The sequence below is a fragment of the Lissotriton vulgaris genome, chromosome 4_1 (assembly GCF_964263255.1).
Source record: "Lissotriton vulgaris chromosome 4_1, aLisVul1.2, whole genome shotgun sequence".
In the NCBI taxonomy this organism is placed as follows: Eukaryota; Metazoa; Chordata; class Amphibia; order Caudata; family Salamandridae; genus Lissotriton; species Lissotriton vulgaris.
Genome location: NC_141691.1, coordinates 1863987865 through 1864011756, shown reverse-complemented (window position 1 = coordinate 1864011756; position 23892 = coordinate 1863987865). Strand labels below are relative to the sequence as shown.

The window sequence follows — 23892 nt, the reverse complement described above, 5'->3', positions numbered from 1 at the left end:
GTTCTATTGGGATATTTTAACATACACAGAGAAAAAACGTGTAACACAAAATCTGCTCAGCTCCTTTCAGACTTGGCCACCTTAGGCCTGAAAAAGATTAACCATGGTTCTTATCATTCGGCCGGCCACATGCTCTGACCAACTCTCCTTAAATCCACACCAAGGCCCCCGCCCAGTAGTATGGTCTAATCATTCCCATATTGATTTTCAGGTCATGGGTACTAAAGGTTATTCCCTCTACCAATGCCTCTCATAGCTTCAGGAGACAATGGTGTAAAATCACTATGGACGCCTTCATGAAAGAGTTCACGACGCCCACAATGCAGGAGTCAGGGGGATATTAATTTAAGTTTAGATGACTATCATAGTGCGCAAAAATTAGCTATAGTAGTCTTCACCTTTAAAATGACACCACAGACACACAAACACCGCATGTAGCTTGGTACTCACCTGAATTGTGTAAGGTGAATGCTAATTGAAAAAAACTGGAGAAATGTCGTCGTCAGTCACACAACCTGAACAAGAAATAGACCTAAAATATTACCATAGCACTTTATCACAAGAATATAAAAACAGCTTGAAAAGCCCACATTGCCTCACAACTTAGCCAGGCAGGGAATTCTTCTAAAGAACTCTATAAAGTTCTTAAATCTTTCATCAACCCGAAAGCGTATACCAACCCCCCCCCCCCCTTTTAAAGCACTATGTGATGCTATCACCAACCACTTTGAAGAAAGAATCAATCTGATCTATGATAAATTTCCTGGGGCTAATTACGTTTTGAGAGAAGCATCAAGTCACACTCTATCCAATTCAGACAATGCCTGCCTCTTAGAAAAGTTTACCCCACTTGGGGTGGATGCAATGGAGGAAATGCTGAAATCAGCCAAATTAGGGTCACCTTTGGATATAGTACCAGCTGGGATTTCCTCTTGGTTATCCTAAAAACATGCTCCTTCTGTTTGCCCTATATTAAATCTATCATTGAGTGAAGGTCAACTTCCACCAGTGTGGAAAGCAGCACAGGATATTCCATTTTGCAAGAAGACGAACTCCGTGGTATCGGATCTATCAAACTATTGACCCATTTCCCTTCTTCCTTTGATTAGTAAACTTCTAGAAAGTTACATTAACAAACAATTTACAGAATACATAGCATCTACTGGATGCGTGGACCCTTCTCAGACTGGTTTTAGACCTATGTACAGTACTGAATCTGCATTGATATCAGCAACAGATTATATCAGACATTCTCTTGACAACAACTAGGCGACTTTTGTTGGTGTTGTTGGATTTATCAGCAACTTTCGACATAGTATCCCATCGTATACTACTCCAAAGATTGAAGGAAATAGGGTTCTGTGGTCGAGCTCTACTTGGTTTTCGAGCTTTTCGTCTCCACACACACAGACCATTAATCTGTGACCTTTGCACTCTCGCACCTTTGAGCTTAATAAAGGAGTGCCACAGGGTTCTTGTCTTAGCCCCACATTGTTCAACGTTTATGTGGCACCCGTGGAAAAAATTATCAGAGAGCTCGGATTTATTCCGATTTCATATGTAAATGACACCCAGCTTCTCTTATCACTTGATAAAAGAATTACAACCACTCAATCCCGCTTCGAGGAAGGCATAAAAGCAATCTCATCTTGGGACAACTTTCTCCAGCTGAATGCTGGTAAGACTGAGATTATGTTCTTTGGCAATGCCCAATCGCTCTGGTCTCCACAGTGGTGGCCTCTTGAGTTGGGTATAGCACCTGTTCCTAAGACAGTGGTAAAAAATGTGGATGTCCGATTGGATCAGACTCTCACTATGAAAGATCAGGTAGTGGCTACCACTGGCACCAGTTTTCATGTGATGAGTCTTTTGCGTAGAGTATTTCCTCTAATCCCACTCTCTGTGCAAAAAACTCTCATTCAGGTGCTGGTGATCAGTCGGCTGGCTGCGGCAAATGATTCTTCATTGAATAGACTCCAAGTGGTGCAGGATTCAGCAGCTCGACTGGATCAGAACATGCCAGCCAGATCGGCTTGTCATCCCCTTTAGCGAGTACTGCACTGGCTTCCCATACATAAGAGAGTAAAGTTCAAGATCTGCTATATAGTACATAAAGCTCTGAACGGCAGAGGACCCAGTTATTTGATAGAAAAACATATCCCTTACCAATCGAGCAGATCTTTACGCTCTGGAGGGAAATCCCTCCTGGTTTCTCCCTGTTTAAGGAAAACACGTACTGGGGGTAAAGCCTTCTACCTAGCTCCCCACTACTGGAATCAACTAACTCAACACCACCTGAAGTGTTCGGAACATCTTTTGAGGACGGTACTTAAAACAATGTTCTTCTGCAACAAATTCCCTCTGGTTTATTTCCATTCCCCAGCAGAGCTGATCTACCCCCGTCAGGGTGATTTAGACACTTTATAAATTAATTAAATTAAATCAAATCAAATCAAGATCTCTCAGACACCACCCTGCTCAAGAGAAACTGTTTAAGCCCAGGATTGCAGTGCTTACTGCTAAAAGCTGTGACTGGCCGTCAGCTTCAGTGGGCAGGCAGAGAGGTGGCTGTAACTGCCATGGAAAATAGACTGAAAATACTGGGACTAAGAAGGGAAGACTATGTGGATCCCCTACAAGATGATACACAAGACTCAATGGAGGATGGTACAGAGGGTTGTAAATCATCACCACCGCAGATCATCCATCAAAAGAAAACCTTAGGGACACGTCCTAGGGGAGCCTCTAAAGAGCTCGAATGATATGATTGGCATGTCCCCATCCCTCATGCATACTTCACATAAACCATCCTGGATTCGGTCATGGCAAAAAGGCCCCTAAAGCCTGATTTCATTATTCATTATATTGAGGGAGGAGTGTATTTTCTGGGACCTTTTGTCCCACATCACCTACCTGGTTGTTCATCGCTACTGAAGATTACTCAAACATCATTAGTCTCGTTTTGCTTTTGCACTCTTCATATTTTTGTATTTACCTGATACACACTCTTCATGCTCTCGGAGTCAAAGTGATATCTTTTGTTGCTAATGATATCCCCGCCCCAATAATATAGGTAGTGGGCTAAAGATTTGAGTCTGTTTTGTTACTGTTAGTACTTCACTTAATTCTGTTTCTTTCTGTTGTGGTCAAAGGAGGGGGGAGTCCGAGGGCATGGGGAAGTTTCCAAAATGCCCAGAAAGGAGCCTTCATCGAAACCCCCAGGATGTTTTTAGCATCAAGGAAGGTTGTGCATGATAATGTGCTTTACTTCGTTAAACATAAGAGGCCTCAACTCTCCAACCAAATGCACTACTAGCCAGTGACAGTATCTCAGGTTGCTAGAATCAGAGGTTGATTTTATTTATGAAACACATCTATCGAGGTCAGTTTTGCTGATGTCACAAAGTTTTCCAAATACAGTGCCACACATCTGCCCCATAAAATGTAACAGGTGTGGTCATCTGTTTAGCGACTCTGTCTTATTATAACATTATCATTTAGAAGATGAGAGATCCTAATGGTAGGCTTAGTGTAGTTATCGTGCCTATAGTGTGGGGAGAACGTTTACAGCAGTCAACACATCAACTTCTATTGCTGGGCAGGAATCTGGTATTTTCTCTCTTAGAAACAACAGGTGACATAGTGGAAGGGAATGAGGTCCTTGGGGTGACTTTGGTCTACAATGCTGTCTTGGATAGGTCCAGCAAATGATATGACCCATCTTGCATGTTAAGTAGAGGCCTGCATGAAACTGACTGAGGTATGGGATTAGTGGACATACAGAAAGCACTGTAAGGAAAGAAACGCAATTTCACTTTCCTCTCCCATGTGCATAAATCTTACCCATATAGTGACTCCTTTTTTCATCTCCCCTGGGCGTGGTGGGGGAAGAGACATATATGGGTACCATTTCTTTGTCAGATCATGCAGATGTAGGACTTATCTGGAAGTTCGGCGATCGTCACCACCGGCCAAGGGGATCCCAAATCTAAGGGTGCTTATTGACCCAGTGCACAAATCTGAATTTAGACAGGTCATTTACACATTTCTGGAAACGAAAGGTAAAGGCCCCATCTCACTAATTATGAACAGGGGTGCACTGAAAGTGGTCAAACATGGATACTTCCAATTGGTGAAAGCCTTCTGAAAACAAAAGCAAACCTTAGCAGAAGTGAACTTGAAGCAGAAGCTTGGGGTCTTAGAGTCCTGAGTTAAACACAAAAAACCTCTGACGTTACATCATGCAAAAATAGGATTAAGGGCAGTCTCCATAAGCTACAAACAGAAAAGGCTGAGGGCTCTCTTCTTGGGTTGCAGAAAAGCTTTACAAAAGTGGAAGTAATGTTGGGAAACTATTAGCAAGCAAACTCAAATCCCAAATAAATAAGATTAATTAGAAGTAAGGAATGGTGAAGGGAAAATAGTCTGCTCCAAGACAAAGACAACATTGTCCTTCTAGAACTGCTATGAATCCCTTTATTCCAAGACGACCTGAGATCAAGCCTACATGCAACCCAAATATCAGAGTCAACATTCAACAGGTATGATGAACCGGACAATCCAATAATGAAGGAAGAAAGGCCTCGAGGTGTCTAAAGTAACGTGCCCCAACAAGGCGCCAGGCACAGACTGCTACTCCGTAAGATTTACAAGACCTCTAGGAAGCTTGTTGACCCATTTCTTTTAAAAACTTTTACTGCGTAAGAATGTGTTGCTCAATCAATTTTGAGTACCTGCTACCATGCATGGGACTACACAGCACACCGTTGCGGGTCTGGGAATCTGCGATCGTGCAATTCCAGCCTGCCTACAGATTCACTTGGTACGGCAATTTCCATAGTGGCCCACGAGCCATCGGAGGCACCTAAGCAACAATTGGCCCGACGAGCCATTTGAGGAGCAGGGCGGATGCCTCACCGCCGAACCACGCCGCAACCCTGGCAACTGCCTTACCATAATCATGGTCAACTAAAGCCAGAATTATCGGCTCCACGATCTCGTAATTCTCCACCCTAAACCTTGTTTCCTGTGCCGACTGGCACCAATTGTAATGAACCAGGCAAATGTAAATATTATAGTCCTGATGATGATCCCGTTTAATTTATGAGCATGGGATCGAAACGTCCACATTTCTAAATAGTGCCACAAATGTTCATTGTGTTTAACTATTGTGGTTTTCTATTTTTGGTCATACTTGCTGATAATAAACACAGAAAGGTAGGAGGAGGGCCTAAGGGATTTTAAAGACCAAGACACAATCCCTAGCTACACGTACAAAAACAAAAGTGTCAGAGGGTCTAGTTAATCCTATGTGTGGGTCATTAAACTAATAGAACCGTGTCAGATCATCCAACCAAAACTAAAAGAGGGGGCAAATTGGTGGATACCAGTGTCACCTACAGGTTATCCATCAGTCACCGCACGGAACCGCCCTTCATCATTTGGCATTCCTGTTGTCCACAATCATTGGTGCGTCACTGGCTCAGACTCAGGGAGGTCAGATGGTATAACCTCCAGAGAGCCAAGTGGCGACCAAATGGTGGTAGAGTGTCACAAACTACCCATCAATTCGTTTGGTGGGTGACTGATTTGCAGTGCAGTGAAAAATGAATGTGTGAAAAGGGGTGAGTGAATATATAAAATTGGGTGAGTGAGCCAAAATAAGAAAGCTTTATTAAATAGTATGCTCGCTCCGCCAACATTAAAAAAGCAGCATAGGTAGTTTTAGCAAATATCTACCCTGGTATTAAATTGGTCGACATGTTTCAGCAAATCTTTAGGGACTAACGAGTCCATTGCTTTCATCAGGACCGAAAATTATATAGATGCTACTGCAAAAAGGTGAAGTGAAGTGAAATGGTATTAAAATGTGACTTTAATACTGAAATTTCTTACAACATGAGAAAAGATCACCTGATTTATGTGGTGTATCCTTAAGTTTGTAGAAAGTATTGTCGTCACATGATAGTAGGAGTAGAAGGCTCCACCTCGCCTGGCAACAGCTCAGGGAACGGGTGAAGCACCGCACTCTCCGTCGGTACTTCGTTACCTCCGTCTGAGTCACTTCACCTTTTTGCAGTAGCATCTATATAATTTTCGGTCCTGATGAAAGCAATGGACTCGTTAGTCCCTAAAGATTTGCTGAAACATGTCGACCAATTTAATACCAGGGTAGATATTTGCTAAAACTACCTATGCTGCTTTTTTAATGTTGGCGGAGCGAGCATACTATTTAATAAAGCTTTATTAAATAGGCTCACTCACCCAATTTTATATATTCACTCAACCCCTTTTCACACATTCATTTTTCACTGCACTGCAAATCAGTCACCCACCAAACGAATTGATGGGTAGTTTGTGACACTCTACCACCATTTGGTCGCCACTTGGCTCTCTGGAGGTTATACCATCTGACCTCCCTGAGTCTGAGCCAGTGACGCACCAATGATTGTGGACAACAGGAATGCCAAATGATGAAGGGCGGTTCAGTGCGGTGACTGATGGATAACCTGTAGGTGACACTGGTATCCACCAATTTGCCCCCTCTTTTAGTTTTGGTTGGATGATCTGACACGGTTCTATTAGTTTAATGACCCACACATAGGATTAACTAGACCCTCTGACACTTTTGTTTTTGTACATACTTGCTGATACTCATCTCTGGATGCAAGTAACCACAGATCAAAGTCTTTGCCTGTAATCAATGTTTTTTTGTTCGTACTATCTGTATTGTTAACCCCATTCCCCCACACTTCCCCCTCTTTAAGGGTACAGGCTTGTGCCCCACTATTTTTGCGTTTTAAAGTATTTTTGACTATTCTCTACATTGTATAAATAAAACTCCATGTCCGGCTGGACATAGGATTTATATAGTGACCTAACGTGGCCTATATTTCATTTTTGGTTTGTACATCTACTCAGGACCTTTGTTCTCTGAAATACTAATTGCTACCCGTGGTCCTTAGCCATAATTTCGGGTCCCCCTTGTTTGTTTAAAAATAGCTCAATCAATGGCAGAAGCAAACATAACCAAAATCCCTAAGTCTGACAAGGACTCTTCAGAATGCGCTTCTTACCACCCCATAGCAAGGATTTCACTGATGCCAAAATCTTTGCAAATAATCTGGCTAATAGACTAAAGTAAATGGGGACCAATCAGGCTTTATCCTAGTTGACAAACACAGAAAATGCTCATCAAAATGCATGTTCGTAATTTTTCTATTAGCTTACATGCAGAAAAGGTGTTGGACAGGGTTAATTTGTCCTTTCTCTGTTAAGTGATTTCCAAAATCGGATTTGGGTGATGCAACATTGATTGGGTTCCGCTAAATATGTATAGGGATCTCAAAGCCAGAATATTGCTCACGGGTGATTTTTCTGTTTTGCTTATGTGGAAGTACACACCAGGGATGCTCTAGCAACAGAATCTTTAGTGGTGAGGGGGCCGTTACACCATAAAACTGTAGGTGTTCTCTTTGGAGATGCTTCATACAAAATGAGCTGATCTGAAAATGATCTTCTTTCTGAGCCGGAGATGCCCTTAGAATTTGTACAGACTGAACTTGAAGACTTTGAAGCAGCATCCAGTTTAAAATATATCACGCAAACTGGGAGCTCATTAACATATTGTTGAGCTTTGACAGGGTGCAGAAGTCAGTTAGAGTGAAGACTATATGTGTCTTGGCTGACAAAATAAATGCAGTCAAGGTAAAAAAGTTACTTATCTTTTGTAGTGCTCTTTTTCCGATGGATACTCGATCTACCTGCATGTCGAAGACAGTCTTTTGGATCACTATAATGTCATCTGGATGTGCTAGCGAGTTGCTTTAAGTGTCAAACCTCCTTCTTTCCTGACAAGTTGGTGTTAAGAGCCATGATTTCCATCTTGCCAAAGGTGGTTACTCCCGTCCACATAGGCCAATCCATCATCCTGTCAACCATCTTCCTTCCTCCCCACCCAACAAAGGAAGAAGAGCGAATTATTCTACTTGAGTCTAAAAGAACATTAAGCTTTTCAAGGGACAGAACTTGTGAGTTCAGACTAGATTTCTAGCTCTTCTTTGACTACATAGGGTAGATGAAAGGCAAGGCAGAGAAAAAGAGGATATTATCAAGTTGAGTAGTCCTATGCATCAATTTATGTTATGCTCTGGCGCACAAAAGCCCACCAGAATGTATTTGAGCTCATTCCACCACAGCCAATTCTTCTACTTCTGCAATGGTGAAAGAAGTGCCAGTAGCAGACATCTGTAAAGCAGTGACCTGGGTTCCTCTCCACACTTTTGCAAATGAGAAGGGAAGTTCACTTCAAATGGTCAGTCCTTTAGTATTTTTTGGTATACCCGGCCATGCACCCACCTCCTGATTGAGGACTGCTTGGGAAATCTATTCACAAGGTTAGTAGTCTGCAGGTAGTAGTATTCATCAGAACAAATAGTTCCTAACCTTTGGGAATTATCTTTCTGGTGGATACTCTATGTTTCTCACTAACCCATCCCCCTTCCTGTGGGATAACCATGGCTGGTTATTCCACGTCTTCTTAATGTGGTCCCATCATATTACAAAACACTACACCTGTCTTGGTGAGGTTAGTCTTGAAGGCACATACAACATGAAGGGAAACAGGCGTCAGCATGCCGTCAGGGGTGCTTAATGGCTAAAGTGAGGTCACACAGATGCGCCGAAGTGGAGCCAGACACCCCTACAGGTATGAGAGAACTATTGAAAAGTTTACAGATGAAGAATGGTTCCTTGGAATAATAAGAAGGTGAGGAATGTGCAGCTAGAAGTATCTGTCAGAAGAATGTTTCACCCCGAATCCTGTAAAAGTTTCAGGTGGTGCCGAAGGCCAACACCCATACTGAACTCTAAGTGTTCCAATCCTTACTTATTAAATATGTCGGGGGAGAGAAGAAGACCAGAGTAGAGAGGGCCCACACTCAATAGGGTCTACACCTCTTGCTTGAGACTATTCAGGGAATGAACTAGTTCGGAATCTGATAAACAAACAGTAAGTCTACAGGGACCAGATCATAGAAGATTGGTTTGGAACCCGTTATGCTTACCTAAAGCAGATAGACCCCACAACTTATACATTAGGTGTGTGGCCTGTACAATTCTTGATACTTGGGATGACTTAGCATCTAGGGAGGAAATTATGTTGCACTAAATGCCTCTCAAGCCTCGACCCTTCGATGCTCAAATTTCACCTGGCCTGCAACCAAGTGGAGGTGGCACAAATGGGATTGCAGAATGGTCAGTGGCTTTTTTTTAACAAAAGTTTAACAAAGTACAACAAGGAATACATACCTAAAGAGACTGACAGACATGGTTATACCCAGCTCTTGACACTGGGTTTTGGATCCAGCCATTAAAGTTACTTACCTATGCTAACGCCTTATCTGGTAAAGACTCGATCTAGCCGAAGATTCCTAAACTTTGAGTGACCCCCAGGCAGCCAACTGGATGCTGACATTTCTCGTGAGCAGTATTCCCCAGAGGGGGGTCTGCCAAACAATTTCCTACTAAAAAGTCCTGCAGAACTGAATGGGCAAAGTGCCCATCCCTATGGACCTAACTATCCAGGCAGTAGTGCTTGGTAAACGTGTGTAGAGGTGCCCATGTTACTGCCTGACCAGGAATGGAACTTCTCAACCAACGCAGTGGTCAAAGCTTTAGATCTATTGGAATGCGCAAGCAAACCATCAGGGCTTGCTTCTTGGCCAATGCATAGCTGATTTTGATAAAAAGCATGATCCAACTGGAGATGATCCGTTTCTGTATCGCCTTCCCTTTCTGGGCTCCAACATACTCCACGAAATGTGGTTCCTCTACCAGGAACTCTTTTGTGTGGTCAAAGTAGAAAGACAGCTCTCTTTTTGGGTCCAGTCGGTGGAATTGCTCCTGTTCTTTAGAGCAGGGCCGGACTGAGAACAGAAACCGGCCCTGGCAAACTGCTCAGCTGGCCCCCCCTGGGGTCAGGGGGAGTGCAGGTGAGCAGTTTGCGACGGCCGGTTTCGGCCGATTTTGTTACCGAGGGCCGACATTGCCGACCCCCGGTAACAAAAACGGCCCCCCCAGGGGCCCAAAACCGGCCCTACCCTAGCGGCCTACCGGGGAAACGCCCGGTGCCCTCTATGGCCAGTCCGGGCCTGCTTTAGAGGTAGGAGGCAGAGCTTTATAGGTAGGCAGGGTGAAGACTGGCCTACATAAAAAGAGAGTGACCACCTTCGGTAGGAAGGAAACTCTAGTGTGAAGGACAAGATTGTTTGGGAAGATTGAGGTATGGAGGCTTAGATGACATAGCCTGGAACTCATTCACCCTCGGGCAGATGTTATTGCCACTAGAAAGACCGTCTTGATAGCTAGAAGCCTGAGAGGACAGTTATGTAGCGGCTCAAAAGGAGCGCACATCATGAAAGTGAGGACTACATTTAGGTCCCACTGAGGCATGATGAAAGGTGAAGGTGGAAACATGTGTTGGAGATCTTTCCGAAACCTGTGTACAATAGGGTACTTTAAAAGGGATGGCTGATCAGGCAACCGCCGAAATGCTGAGATGGCAGAAAGATAGCAATTTTAAGAGCAGAGCCCTACCGGGCAAAAGAGAGAATGAACAAAAGGACCTGAAAAAGGGGGGCAGAAAGTGTGTCAACCTGTTTTTCTGAACACCATGCCACAAAATTCCTCTAACGACAGGCGTGTACCGTGTTGGTGGAGGTCTGTCTGGCTGGCAAGATGATATTACAGACTTTGGGCGGAAGCTCGAAAGCTGCCAACTGTCGCTGCTCAATCTCCACGAATGAAGGCGGAGTGTTGACAGGTTCAGGTGTAGAACCCTCCCCTGCTGCTGTGACAGAGATCCTTCCGAATGAGAAGCCTGATAGAAGGACTGATGCCCATGCTCAGCAACTCGAGATACCAGACTCTCTGAGCCCAGTCCAGAGCCACAAGGATAACTTTAACCCGGTCATTCCTGTTCTTCTGAAGAAGTCTGGGCATGAGTGGTATGGGTGGAAAGGTATACAAGAGGCCTGAGGTCCACTCGAGATGAAAAGCATCTCCAAGCGAGAGCCGCCTTGGAAACTCCAGGGTGCAGAACTGGTGACATTGCACGTTCTCAGAGGTGGCAAACAGATCCAACCAAGGTTCTCCCTATGGCTGAAAATGACTTTGCACCACCTCTGGATAGAGACGCCATTCATGATCCGCTGGAAATCTTCAGCAGAGTTTGTCCGCCCAGGCGTTCAGAGTTTCCTCCATGTGTTAAACCACAAGGGAAATGCACTGATGTTCCAGCCATGTCCTGAGATGCAGGGCCTCTTGCCAAAGGGTTCACAACCCCACCCCGCTCTTTTTGTTGCAGGACCAAATGGTGGTGTTGTCTGTGAACACCTGCGCTAACCTTCCTATGATGGAGGTAGAAAGGCTTTCAATGTTAGTAGGATTGCTCAGAACTGCAGCAGGTTGATGTGGAGCCCAGATTTCCATCTCTCCCAGATGACTGCCCCATCCTAGGAATGACGCATCTGTAACTACTGTCAGATCTGGTTGAGGGGGAGAGGGGTTAGCCCCAGACCCAATCGTGTTTCGTTAACCACCACTGCAGATCTGATCCAGGTGCAATTTTGTCGGCTTCAGAGTTGGACTTTCATGCCTGTGGAGCACCCAAAGCTTACCCCTTTATCAGTGAGAGCGGCTACTGTCCCCTCAATACAGTCTTCATTACGGACTCTGAAGCACAGTTCTAGTCAATCCACATGGCGTAGACTGGCAACGGGTGCCTTAGATTTAATCTTGTCTGCAGCATGTAAATTGATACTTGTATAGCGCACTACTCACCCGCAAGGGTCTCAAGGCGCTTGTATGAATACCGCTGTGGAACCCATCCTGGCTTTCCCTGTGAGGCGTCCACTCCTGGGCACCCCCAAGGTGGAGGCCAGGCATCCTTAGCGTTGTGGGGGCCGTTGTGGAGATTAAGCAAGTTATTGCCCAGAGTTGCAGAGTGGGACTCCATGATTGGAATAGGCACCGAGGCGAGAATTATCAGGTCCGTGGAATTTTGAGCCCAAGACCCGGCGAGGCGGGGAATTGAACCCTGGTCCCGGGCTAGACCTCTGCATCAGGGTCTGCCGCTCTAACGATTGAGCCACACTTCTTCACTGAGAAAGATGTCCCTTGGTTTATTTGTGTTACAAGTAGACTGGTGAGATCCATTGCACCCTGTGTGCGTGTTTCAAGCACACAAGCTGATCGCGTTTGCTTTGGGCTGATAAGGCTCATCTCTGTGCTAGCTCCCAACTCAGATTTTTAGGTTCTGCTTCCTAACTGGTCTGCAGGAATCTCATGTCACTTGTGCAATCGTAGCACTGAGCGATCATTCATAGATTCTCTATCCTGAGAAGGCCAAAAGGCCTACTTTAGGATGAACACTTGACCCAGATGACTGGAAAATGTTAATGGGGGATTTCGTATCGGGTCACGGCTGCCCATGAAAAGGTACATAGATGGAAATCTTGCATCATCTGGCTCGTGAGTCTCCAGTGTTATTCTTTGAATTGCTGAGCCTTTGTCATCTACAATCAGCCCTGTAGCTTTCATTCCTGTATTTACACCAGCCCCAATTCCTAGTTCTTTTGGGACCAAGTCCCCCTTCCTTTTAGGCCTTAAAAATGTGTTCCAGTTCTGTTGACGGGTAGAGGTTATCCTGATTACGGGATTGCTTGGACTTTCTCTCTAGTCGGTACATCTCAGGAGATAATTGAGCGGTGTCCCCAAAATCTTTTGGATGTGTCCAAGGTCCTGTAAATTGGCACATTCTCCAGAAAATTTCTAAAGCGACTTAATTGCTATATGTACCACTATATTTAGGTGCCCTCTGGGACTCCAAAGTGGATTATGGCTGATTGAATACATTGTCCCCATTGGAAAAACTCAAGTCAGGACCGTAACTTGGTTTTTTAACCTCAGTGGCCTGTTCCCTGAAAGGAAATTAGTGGCAAGCCAAGGCTGAGCAGCCTAAGACAAGCAAGTAAGTCATATTGAAAAACTGCTTGCTCACCTTAACAAGCCGCAATAGTTAACCCTCCTTTTGATAGTAACATATGCAAATAATTTGACAGAGTCTGCAGGGATTCCGAAACACATCTGATATATACAATTGTGAGAGTGAAAGAAGGAATCTGCACGACGGAATGCAGCATATCTATCGTCCACATAAAGTAGAAATGTGAAAAATCTTGATGCTGATACTTGCACCGTGAAATGAGACCTTGACATTTTCCGTTGCAGGGAGGTTGAGACAGTGAACGCAACAGTGTGTACTTGACTGTTGGGAATGACGCTGGCTCCGTATTGTCAACACCAGTGGTGGCTCTGTGCACAACAGCGAATAAGTAAACGCTTCTCTCATTCTCCCTCTGTGGGAGTTGTTAGTGAAGGAAGGCGCAGCAACAGTAGAAGCAGATGCCTTGCCACCTTTCTCTTCTTTGGTGCCACGGTCTTCTGGGTTACTTCCCAGCCTGATGCATTCTTTATTTTTTAAAGTTTGCTTTTTTTAAGCAAAATTCATGCTCCTTGACCGGTTGTGAAGCTGGCAAGAGCGCTTATCTTTTCTACCCCTCCCCAACCCTTCTCAATCCAAATAACTGACTAACATATCCACCACTAAAATTACTTTCATGTTTCACCATACTAATTCAACACTAATGCTGATGGGTTTCGGAGTGGCATGCTACTCGCCAGAAAAGCGCTTCAACATCCATCAGGGATAACAAGTGCTATATGAATGTAAACCTTTCTTCCCCTTTTATCCCTTCGCTATCCTTCTCACTCCAAATAACTGACTAATATCAAACAATGAAATTACTTTCTGATTTCACCATATTAATTCACCACTAATTCTTTATGGACTACCTGAATAGCATGCTTCAACACCCCATCAGTGGTAACAAGCGCTATATAAATACAAACCTTTTTTCCTCCTCTATCCTTCTGCTATCATTCCAAATCCAAATAACTGACTAACCTATCCACCACTTAAAATGTACTTGCATGTTTCACTATACTAATTCAACACTAATCCTCTATGGGTCCCGGAGTAGCGTGCTACTTACCGAATAAGCGATTCGACGCCTCGTCAGGGGTAGTAAGCGCTATATATATGCAATTAAAATACAATACAATATGCCAGCAGGCATGTCTCACAAGCAAGCTACAGGAGGCCATGACACCCAGCAGCCTTAGAGTCATTTTCACCAAAAGCTAGGAGGCTCCAACATCAGTATCATAGCCTAAATATCTTGGACTCGTCGTTTGAGAGGATATGCCCGAAACTAACAGTGTCCAGAACTGCTCTGATGAAAGGGAGCATCTAAAAAGCAGTAAGGTGTGACTCCTGCACATTGACAATGTACCCCAGTGAGTGCAGGCAGTCCACCATAGTCTGAAGCTGGGAAACAACTGTCAGGGATGAACCTGTCTTCAACAACCACTCCTTGAGATAGGGTAAGCCTGGCACCCCTGACCTCCGCAGATGAGCTGCAACTACTGCCTTTACCATGGTGAACACCCAAGCGTGCTGGTGAGGCCAAAGGGGAGCATGCTGAACTGAAAGTGCTTGTGACCTACAATAAACCACATGTAACGTCTGTGGGCAGGCAGGATAGGGATGTGGAAGTCTGCATCCTGCACATCCAACATCACCATCCAGTCTTATCGTTGACATCCCTGCCACACCAGAATACGGGTTTCAAAATACTTTGACAAAAAGTTAAAAAAAGACTGTCAAAAAGTGACTAGAGATAGCTCTCTCCAGATCTGCGCAGACTGGCACAGAAAGAAAAGAACTGATGTCAATTGCACTGGGGTGGCTCCTATATAGGCACCTACCACGTCACTTCCAGAGCGGATGACGCCGACAATGTCATGCAGAGAGAAATGATGCCCTATACCGCTCACAAAAAAGATCTAGATCCAGTCTGATGCCAGGGGATGATTGCAAGGTAAGGATTCTGTGGCTAGAAGTCTCTATAAGATTAGGCTGACACCAGAGATCTGTGAAACATGTTTTTTTTTGTGTCATAATTTTTTATTGGAGTTCAAAGATAGGCAATTTCATAGGTAACAAAACAATAAAATATAAATAAGTCATGTGTGGGAGCAAAGGGCTTAATCTCAACCCTGTATCATATCAATAAACCTTAGGGTCAAAGACGTATCAACTCCAGTGTGAAAAAATATCTGGGGTGTCACAACTGGGCAGGAGGAGTTGGAAGGCCTATGGAAATAGATTCCGCATTGCTACAAACGCATGCAGCACAGGGAAAGTCACTATAGTTGATGACTCAATTGTATCTCACCCCCTTTAGGCTCAAAAGTAAATAACTAAAATATGGGGGCACATTTTGGAGAAGTGGGGGGCAGATGGCATTTATACATATGGTATGTTCTTTTGGCAAAATATGATTTTTTAAACGAAAGATCTACTGGGGGTATTTCATGAAGTCGTGGGAAACTCAGTCCCTGAGGACCTGAGAATTCGGTTGTTGGGTGTCCAGAAGGAAGGCTGAAAATACTGCTTACCGCTTAATGTTTTTGATGAGTTAAGCACACATCCTACCCAGCGCCTCAAAGAATGAGGGGCTCTGATCTTTACCACTTGCCAGCTTTAGGCAGACTATAGCAACAACAAACAAAAACGTGAAAGCTACATAACTGAGTTTTTGCCTTGCTTCAATTCAGTGACTCAGTTCTTGCTGACCAGGTGGGTAGATGAGAAAGAGAAGAGGGAGCGTTGTTTGCAATTGGCATTGTTTTTTGGGGGGGAGATGGGTGTTGGCGGTTATAGTGTGCATTTTTGAAACATTATGCAATTGAAAGCTTTCAAAAGTTTTTCATTTGTTCGGTTTACAAAATTCCAATTAAAAAAAGACTTAAAGAATAAATAAAATTAATAAATGTAAATTTGGCCAGTACAACCAATAGATAGGCTGCATCCTCATAAATGCTCTTACAAAAAATAGTTTGGAGGTATTGTAAACTTTACTGGGACCCTACATATGGTTGGGACTATTTAGTATTTACTACTATCAATGAATACAGAAACATCAAGAACAACGCGATCCATGGCTATCTTATGAAGCACCTTATTCCCCAGGTACTCATGCTAATTTTGGTTGGATCACAACAAACATAGAAATTAAACGTGGTTTCCATTTACATATTTATTTTATTTATTATGCCTGCAGGTATTAGTGGGAGAGTGGAACACAGCAAAATGATCAACTGAAAACTTACTGGTAGCCCCTTGAGATGATCGCCACTCGACTATTGTAATCTTAAATGTATACATCCTAATAAAGATATACAATTTAAACCCTCCATATCTGTACTGAAATTACGATCAACTTCACAGCATCAAAAAATGTAAATACATGAAAGATTCTCTAATTCAGGCACACATCAAATTATCTTTGGCTATCACAGGATAAAATCTGCGGTTTGTTCAGGTAACAATAAAGGACCTTTGATATCGTTTATAAAACAATTTTTTCACAAAATTCTATGATCACAATAACTTTGGGCCAGATGTAGGTAAAATAGATTTACCGATTCTTAATTACCGAAAATTACCGAATTTTACCGATTCAGTAATTAAGAATCGGTAAATCGGAGGGGTGGATATGTAGGTATTCCAGATGTGCTGGAATAACGAATCGGAATAATTCGGTATTTGCCGGTTCGGTAAATAACCGAATCGGTAATGCCCATTCATTCCTATGGGCTTTGAAGCCCATAGGAATGAATGGGCATTACCGATTCGGTATTTACCGAACCGGTAAATACCGATTTTCACAAGGGTGCAGGGGGTATCACTTTGACACCCTCTGGCACCCCCAAAACAGGCTCGGGTGCCATGTGGCAGGCATACATGCCCTAAGGGCAGGTCTGCCTGTCACATGGCATAGGTGTGCATGCACACATGTGCATGCACACCGGAATCGGTATTTTACCATCAAATTGGATTTGATGGTAAAATACCGATTCGGTATGGCCTCTGGGACTCAGAAGAGTCCCACCTACATCTGGGTGCCTCAGATTCGGTAAATTTACCGAATTTTTATTTTACCGATTCAGTAAAATTACCGAATCGGTAATTTTATCGAATCGGTAACAAAAAATGCCCCCTACATACCTGTCACCGATTTACCGATCGGTAACAGCCAAAATCGGCTGTTACCGGTCGGTAAATGGCCTGAAACGGCCACCTACATCTGGCCCTTTATGTTATGACACCCATTATCACCTCATCAAGTTTCCCCAGTATTAGCAAAAGAGGTGTCCTTACATCATCCACTATTTCAGAGTACACCTTCAGAAATAGAATACATTTTACCAGTAAATGCGAGTTCATTTCATGTATAGTGTGTGTGTGTGTATGTATGTCTCTTCCATTGTGCAACTCCCAATTCACTCTACTTCAATGGAACATCTATTTTCTTTTTCGAACTCTGCTACAAAGACAGTTGCTGCCTTTAGCACAGAATATCAGGACTGGAGAATTTTGATCTTATGATGGCTCATGGTTAATCAAGAGAGTTCAACTATATCAGTACTTACACTAGATCTGTAATCCATCCCTGGGTCTCAAAAGTACTTCAGATCCATTAACATACAGCCACATCAGACAAGCCAGCAAGCGTCCTTCACTTCACATACTCTCTTAAAGTCAATGTGTCTGAGAACATTTTGGAAAGCCTCTGTAGTATGTGGTGCCAGAGGCAAATTGAATCTTTGCCTCTGTTCACATAGTATATTACAGAGATAGGGAGGCACAGTTCATACAAAAAATACTTACTGATTCTCAATTTTAGACATCTGAACCTCTTATAACTCTGCAGATGGAGCTCCACAAGTTAGATATTACCTGCCCTCCTATAGGTGTATCACCTCATTGAGCCTTGTAACAAACTATTACGGAATATGATCCAGCCCCTTGGATGGGATAATTCACAGAGATGTGACAGCCAAAGGCTATATCATTCATTTGCTTTCACATTAGAACGATTTCTCCAACCGTGGTCAACACCAGGCGCTTTAGAACTTTACATTTGAAGGCTCTTCTTGAGGCTCCTTGCCAAGGAGATCAAGAAAATACTTTAAAGGGTAATCCTCCACTTTGCCTTGATCAGTTTTCGACTCTCTACCATGAGTGGGTTGTCCCATAAAACACTCTAAAATCCCTACATTTCAACCTTTCCTTTAATTTCATGAAGCAAAACATCTTCATATTTATCCTAAATTTTGTTTTACCTCAATTGACCTAACCTGAATGCGAATTAACTAAAAGATTGAACTATGCATTACAATAGGCAATGACGTATACTTTGCCATGAATTGATTCCAGAATAGAAGTCATCACTGGTATGCAAATAATTACATATTTATGTTAGCAGCATAAATAAACAAAAACAATTCGCTACTTTTTGTTTTAAGTAGATATCACATCTCTCTTATTCCTCTCAACTTTACCGATGTTAGTAATTAACTATAAAAAAAGACACCAGGTAAAAATATATATATATTTTTAAAGAAGCAAACTGGAATTTTTTTTTGCCAACTAAAAAATATTAAGACAATCCACTTACCTCTTTATCTTCAAGTGTAGAATTGACAGCTGACTTTAGAATTCTGGTCGGAACTTTACCTCCTTTTGATTTCCAAGGCCTTTCTGTCAGCGTGGACGATACCTTCACCAGAAGTTTCGATGTAGCTGAACTGTCCACAGACACTTTGCCCTTGGGTAGATTGTCAACTACTTTAACCAATGGTGGAGGTGGCTAAAGAAAGAAAATAATCTGAGAATTCACGGTTGTGTGGCCACAATAATACAAAACGATAAACATTTACAATTGGCATTCTAGTATCACTACACAGTTGTAAGTCCCACATTGACTTCTCTTGATTACAATTAGAGTAAAAAAGTGTAGTTTAGCAGGTGTCCAGGACATAACACTCTAGGTTCAATAGTGCTGTAAATAATGGTTCAAACATGACTATGCTGGCATAAGTAAGAGTCATCAATGAATGGGGAGGCAGCAGAGAAGGTAGTGAGACACCTATGACTAGCAAGACAGTGACCTGAGTGAGTGGCAGAGTAGGACATGAAAGAACAGGGCTGGATGACTGGATGGAGGTATACTATGACAGGGAGTTAAAGCAGGAGAAAACGAATGTGCCTTGGGGAAAACAAACAGGTAACAGCTGGATGGAAAGAGACAAAGACATTAAGGAGGAATTGAATTATACACTATAAGTGAAGGGTGTCACAGAGACTGAGGCAATAAGAGGCAGCAGGGTGCCAGAGACAGTTAGATTGTGAAACTAAGTGGGTTGGCAGACATGGCAATAGTAAATGAGAGCAGTGCAGGTAAACAAGCCAGACAATGGTCACAGCTAGTGAATGGCCAGGGAGTGGGGTAAGGTGTGAGAGGGCAGTGACAAGAGTAAATAAAGTTAATAGAGAGTACCAATCATTGAACAAAAGTTGATAGAAATCAGAGTAAGTAACCAACCAGGCTATTTCGGATAACCCAGAGCAAGACACATGAGCCTCTTAAAGACTGTCTGACTGCAGAAGGAGAAGTCCACATGAACAAAGGCTAACCAAGTCAGGCTTCGTATCACATCCGAATGGGGCTAAGGGTACACGAGAAGAGCACTTCAGGCAAAGAGTATGTCAGGAACTGAAAAAAAGTTCCCTCACAAGCATTGTGGGGACCAGCGCAAGGCTCTTACAAGCCCCCTTCTCTACTCCCAAAATGAACAAGTCCATTATTTTAAGGATCATAACATTCATGTGCTTTACTTACCTACAGATGGAAACCTTCATTATTAGTGATGAAAAGGTCAGGTAATGTTATTGGTATGCCTGTAAGGTCCATGTGATGAGAACAGTGGGTGGGGTAAAATTCATAATCACAGCTCTGCCCCATTCTCTCAAAAAAATTTTCAAGGAGCTCAAATGCTGAACGTCCATATGTCTCGTCCATACTTAATCATGGACAACCACGATAGATTGGAGTGGTCAAGATTACTTTCCCCTGCAAACTGACCTACAAGGGCGCCAAATATTGGCAAAATAAATTGGTAGAACATGAACTGGCCTCTAAATAGTAACCCCTATAAACAATCCTCCATTGTTTGCACTAAGGAACGCAGGCTTGATTTAAAGTTACTTACCTTCAGTAACATTCGTTCTGTTAGAGACTATCTTGATGCAGATTCCTCAAGTTTTAAAAATTCCCCAGGCGTCAGACTGGATCCAGAAACTTTTGAGCAGTACCTCTGTGCCCTCTACGGCTCCCTGCAGATACCGCTCTGAAATAACATAAGGAGCCTCATAGGCGCCACTTCGCGCACGGACGTCAGTTGATTTCAAGGCTGTCTGCACTCCCAGAAGTAGAGCCCCAAAAGCAAATTGGTGTGATCACTGTGAAGCTTTCTAGCCTGGGGATCTTAATAAAGGGCAGAGGCTAAACACATAATGGGGAGGATGGGTGGGTTGGTGAAGAATCTGCGGCTAGGCATAGTCTCTCCCAGAAAAAGTGTTATCTTTCGATAGAGACTACTAGCCACAGATCCCTCACCTTTTGAATAGACACTAAAGCAATACCTATTTTGAGGTGGGTTTGTGGATGGACTCAGACGAGAAAGTCTTGCAGGAGCAAGCGCCAAATATATCCACTCAGCAAGCCTGACAATCCATAGTGCTCTGTGAATGTATGAAGGTAGCCATCTGGCAAATTCTAGACAGGGACACAGTGTGCTACCAGCAGCTTTGGCCCTGATGGAATGGGCATGTATTCCTGGATGCTGCTTTTTAGCCTAAGCATAGCAGATCTCAATACAGAGCACAATACAGCAGGAGATGGTTCCCTGGCGATACCTAGGGCCTACATTATGTGTGCCTTACATGTATCAAAAGGGAAGTTTGGCCCTGGCAAGTAGTGATACTTGCCAGGTCGGCATAGCAGTTGAAAACTGTGCACATAGGCTCTGCAGTAGAAGGCCTGAGATACGTTTGGAGGGCTACTCATCTGGGTGGCACAATCAGTGCTGCAGGCTCACTAGTAGCATTTGATTTACAGGTCCTGGGGACATGTTGGGCACTGTACGATGGATTTACTAGCAAATCAAATATGCCAATCATGGAGAAACCAAATGCTATTACATTTTGGACACAGAGTACATGCACTTTCGCACTGGTTAGCAGTGGTAAAGTGCCCAGATACAAACACCAGCAAAAACGAAATCCAGAACACAATCAAGGACAGGAGACCAGAAGCAAAAAGACAGGTGAAACCACACCAAAAGTTACCAGGTCTAACACGATTCCCCCCAGGAGGAAGTGGGGTGACCTACCCAACCTCTTGTGAGTTCTCATCACTAAGGCAGACAAACCTGGAAAGACCATCAAGTGTTGGCGTGTTCTGTTCCAGGACAGTGGTCCACCATAAAGTCCCTTTCCGTATAGGGAGATTGACCACCTCAAGAGTTTAGGATTCCTACCCCTCATCGGCATTAACCATGCACCAAAGGGTGACTCCTGTGGTGAGTGAAAACAGTGAAGCAAACTGTCCTAACACCTAGCAAGAGTCTCTCTGCTGTTCCAGGGTCAGTGTTGAAGGGAGGATCACACCCTCCACTGACCATTCCTGCTCTTTAGACGACACGAGGTTGAAAGAGGTTCACATTCCTCTTCCACCCCATCATCCGTGACCAAGAGCATGGTCAACTTAGACCTCTCAAAATGTGGCTTGAGGCGGTTCACATGTAGGGCCCTCAAAGCGTTCCTAGGAGTCTGCATGTCCAACAGGTAGGTGACGCGACTCTTGTGCTCATTCACCTTTTAAATGGACCAGACCAGAGGTCTTGTTAGGCACAGGGCTCTACTGGCGCCATCGTCCACACCTTTTGACCAGGCAGAAACTCAGCCAGAGTGGTATTCTGGTCGTACCAACGTTTCATGTCCTCCTGTCTAGCTCCCAGATTCTCCTGGACAAGTTTTCTGATGTGGGCTGTCTGGTATCTGAAGGTCAGCACATAACTGAATTCATCCTGGGGGGCTTCTGGAGAGCTTGCTCCCAGTCCTTCCTCCCCAAACTGAGACGTCCTCTCAGAGGGTGCCCACAGAGAATTTCAAAATGGCTGAAGCCACCCCCCTTCTGCGGTACCTCCCTGTAAGTAAACAGAAGGCATGGCAACAGGTTGTCCCATTTATACTTCATGGGCTCTGAAAGACCCATAATCATGCCTTTCAGGGTTCGGTTGTACCTTTCAACCAACCCATTGGTCTGAGGCTGATAAGGCATGGAGGACTTATAGGCAACTCCACATGCCTTCATGTATGGAAACATGAAACTCGTAATGCAATCAGATACAACATCCTTGGGTAAACTCACACGGGTAAAAATCCCCATCAGTTCCCTGGCCACGGTGGGAGCAATCACCGTCCACAGAGGAATAGCTTCCGGGTACCAGGTGGCATGGTCCACAAAGATCAGGATGAACCTGTTGCCCATGGCTGTCTTGGAATCCAGAGGCCCCACAATGTCAGTGCCCACCCACTCGAAAAGGGTACTCACGAAAGGAAACTGTTGGAGGGGAGCCTTGCATCTTCCCCCTGTCTTTTCACTCACCTTGACAGGACCTGCAAAACACACATGAGGCCTTCCTCATTTGGAGCAAATAAAAGTGGGTGACAAGTCTGTCAAAGATCTTGTCTAGCCACAAATGACTTGTCAGAGGCAAATTATGACCCGGAACCAGTAGGAAGGGTCTGAAGCGCAGGAATACCACCAGCACAAGGGCTCCCCAGGCTCAGCAACCATAGGCTGAACTTTTCCACATCCACATTGAGTTGTGCCAACCCCAACTGGAGCTTCCTTTCTACCCGCCTGTCTCTTAACTCTGCTACAGACAGGCTTTTAGATTAGACACTACTGTTAACTCTGGAGGGAGCTCTTCCACCAATCAGGCTGGACCCCCTACCCCAAAGGCAACGCTGACTCCTCCAGCCATTCCAGATACAGGGTCAGTTCCACTTCCTCCAAAACAACATTCTCATCCTCAGAGTGCCCTGCTCCATCCCTGGCTGCTAACCAAGCCCTCTGCGCTTTTTACAGGTCCTCCTTTTCAGTGAGGCCTTTAAAAGAGCACTTGAAATCTATGCAAAACATTATTTTTAACTGAGGAACGTTTAGGTTTCCAACCCCAAATGCTCATACTCCAAATGTGCAGGTGCTGGCTCCCTAGACAGACAGTTTCAAAAACTCAAAAGGTTACCAAAAGAGGAAAAAGAAAAACAGTAGGTTGGTACGTGATGGTCTGCGATATGGAAGTTGTGTACAACAATAACTGTATGTAATGCATAAGTACAAGTCCTAAAGAAAAAACTTCCTCATAACCAAAGTTATTTATACACAGGAATTAATCCCAGTAACAGACTGAGTGCCAAGGCTAATGTGTGAACCCACTCAAAAAAATATTGCCAACATTCCTGAAAAATATACAATTTTTATTTTCATATCATTTTATAAAATACTTTTTCATAACTTATACAAATCCATAAATATTATAGCAGATATCATATTTGAACATAATCAAATCACAAATCAACATGAATAAGAAGCACAATACATATAATCAAATCATGAAAACCCGGGAAGAGACAACCAAAACCATCACAACAACCCAATCAGACTCAACTCACACATATCCAGACACACCTTCACATTCATAATATATCTGGGGATCACAATTACAGGATGACAAAGTAACTGGGATGACCAAAGACAGAAACTGCACAATGGCAGGATGTTATAAAGGCAG

General features: G+C 43.7%; 1 protein-coding gene across 2 annotated transcripts in view; it reads right to left on the bottom strand.

Moving 5' to 3' along the window:
* Window positions 1-23892, bottom strand: part of TBC1D31 (TBC1 domain family member 31) — a 696792-nt gene that overhangs the window by 408731 nt on the left and 264169 nt on the right. For both annotated transcript variants that reach the window (XM_086966171.1, XM_086966170.1), the window contains exon 8: window positions 18648-18839. In XM_086966171.1, the coding sequence (XP_086822297.1) occupies window positions 18648-18839 (192 nt within the window). The remainder of the gene's footprint in view (window positions 1-18647; window positions 18840-23892) is intronic.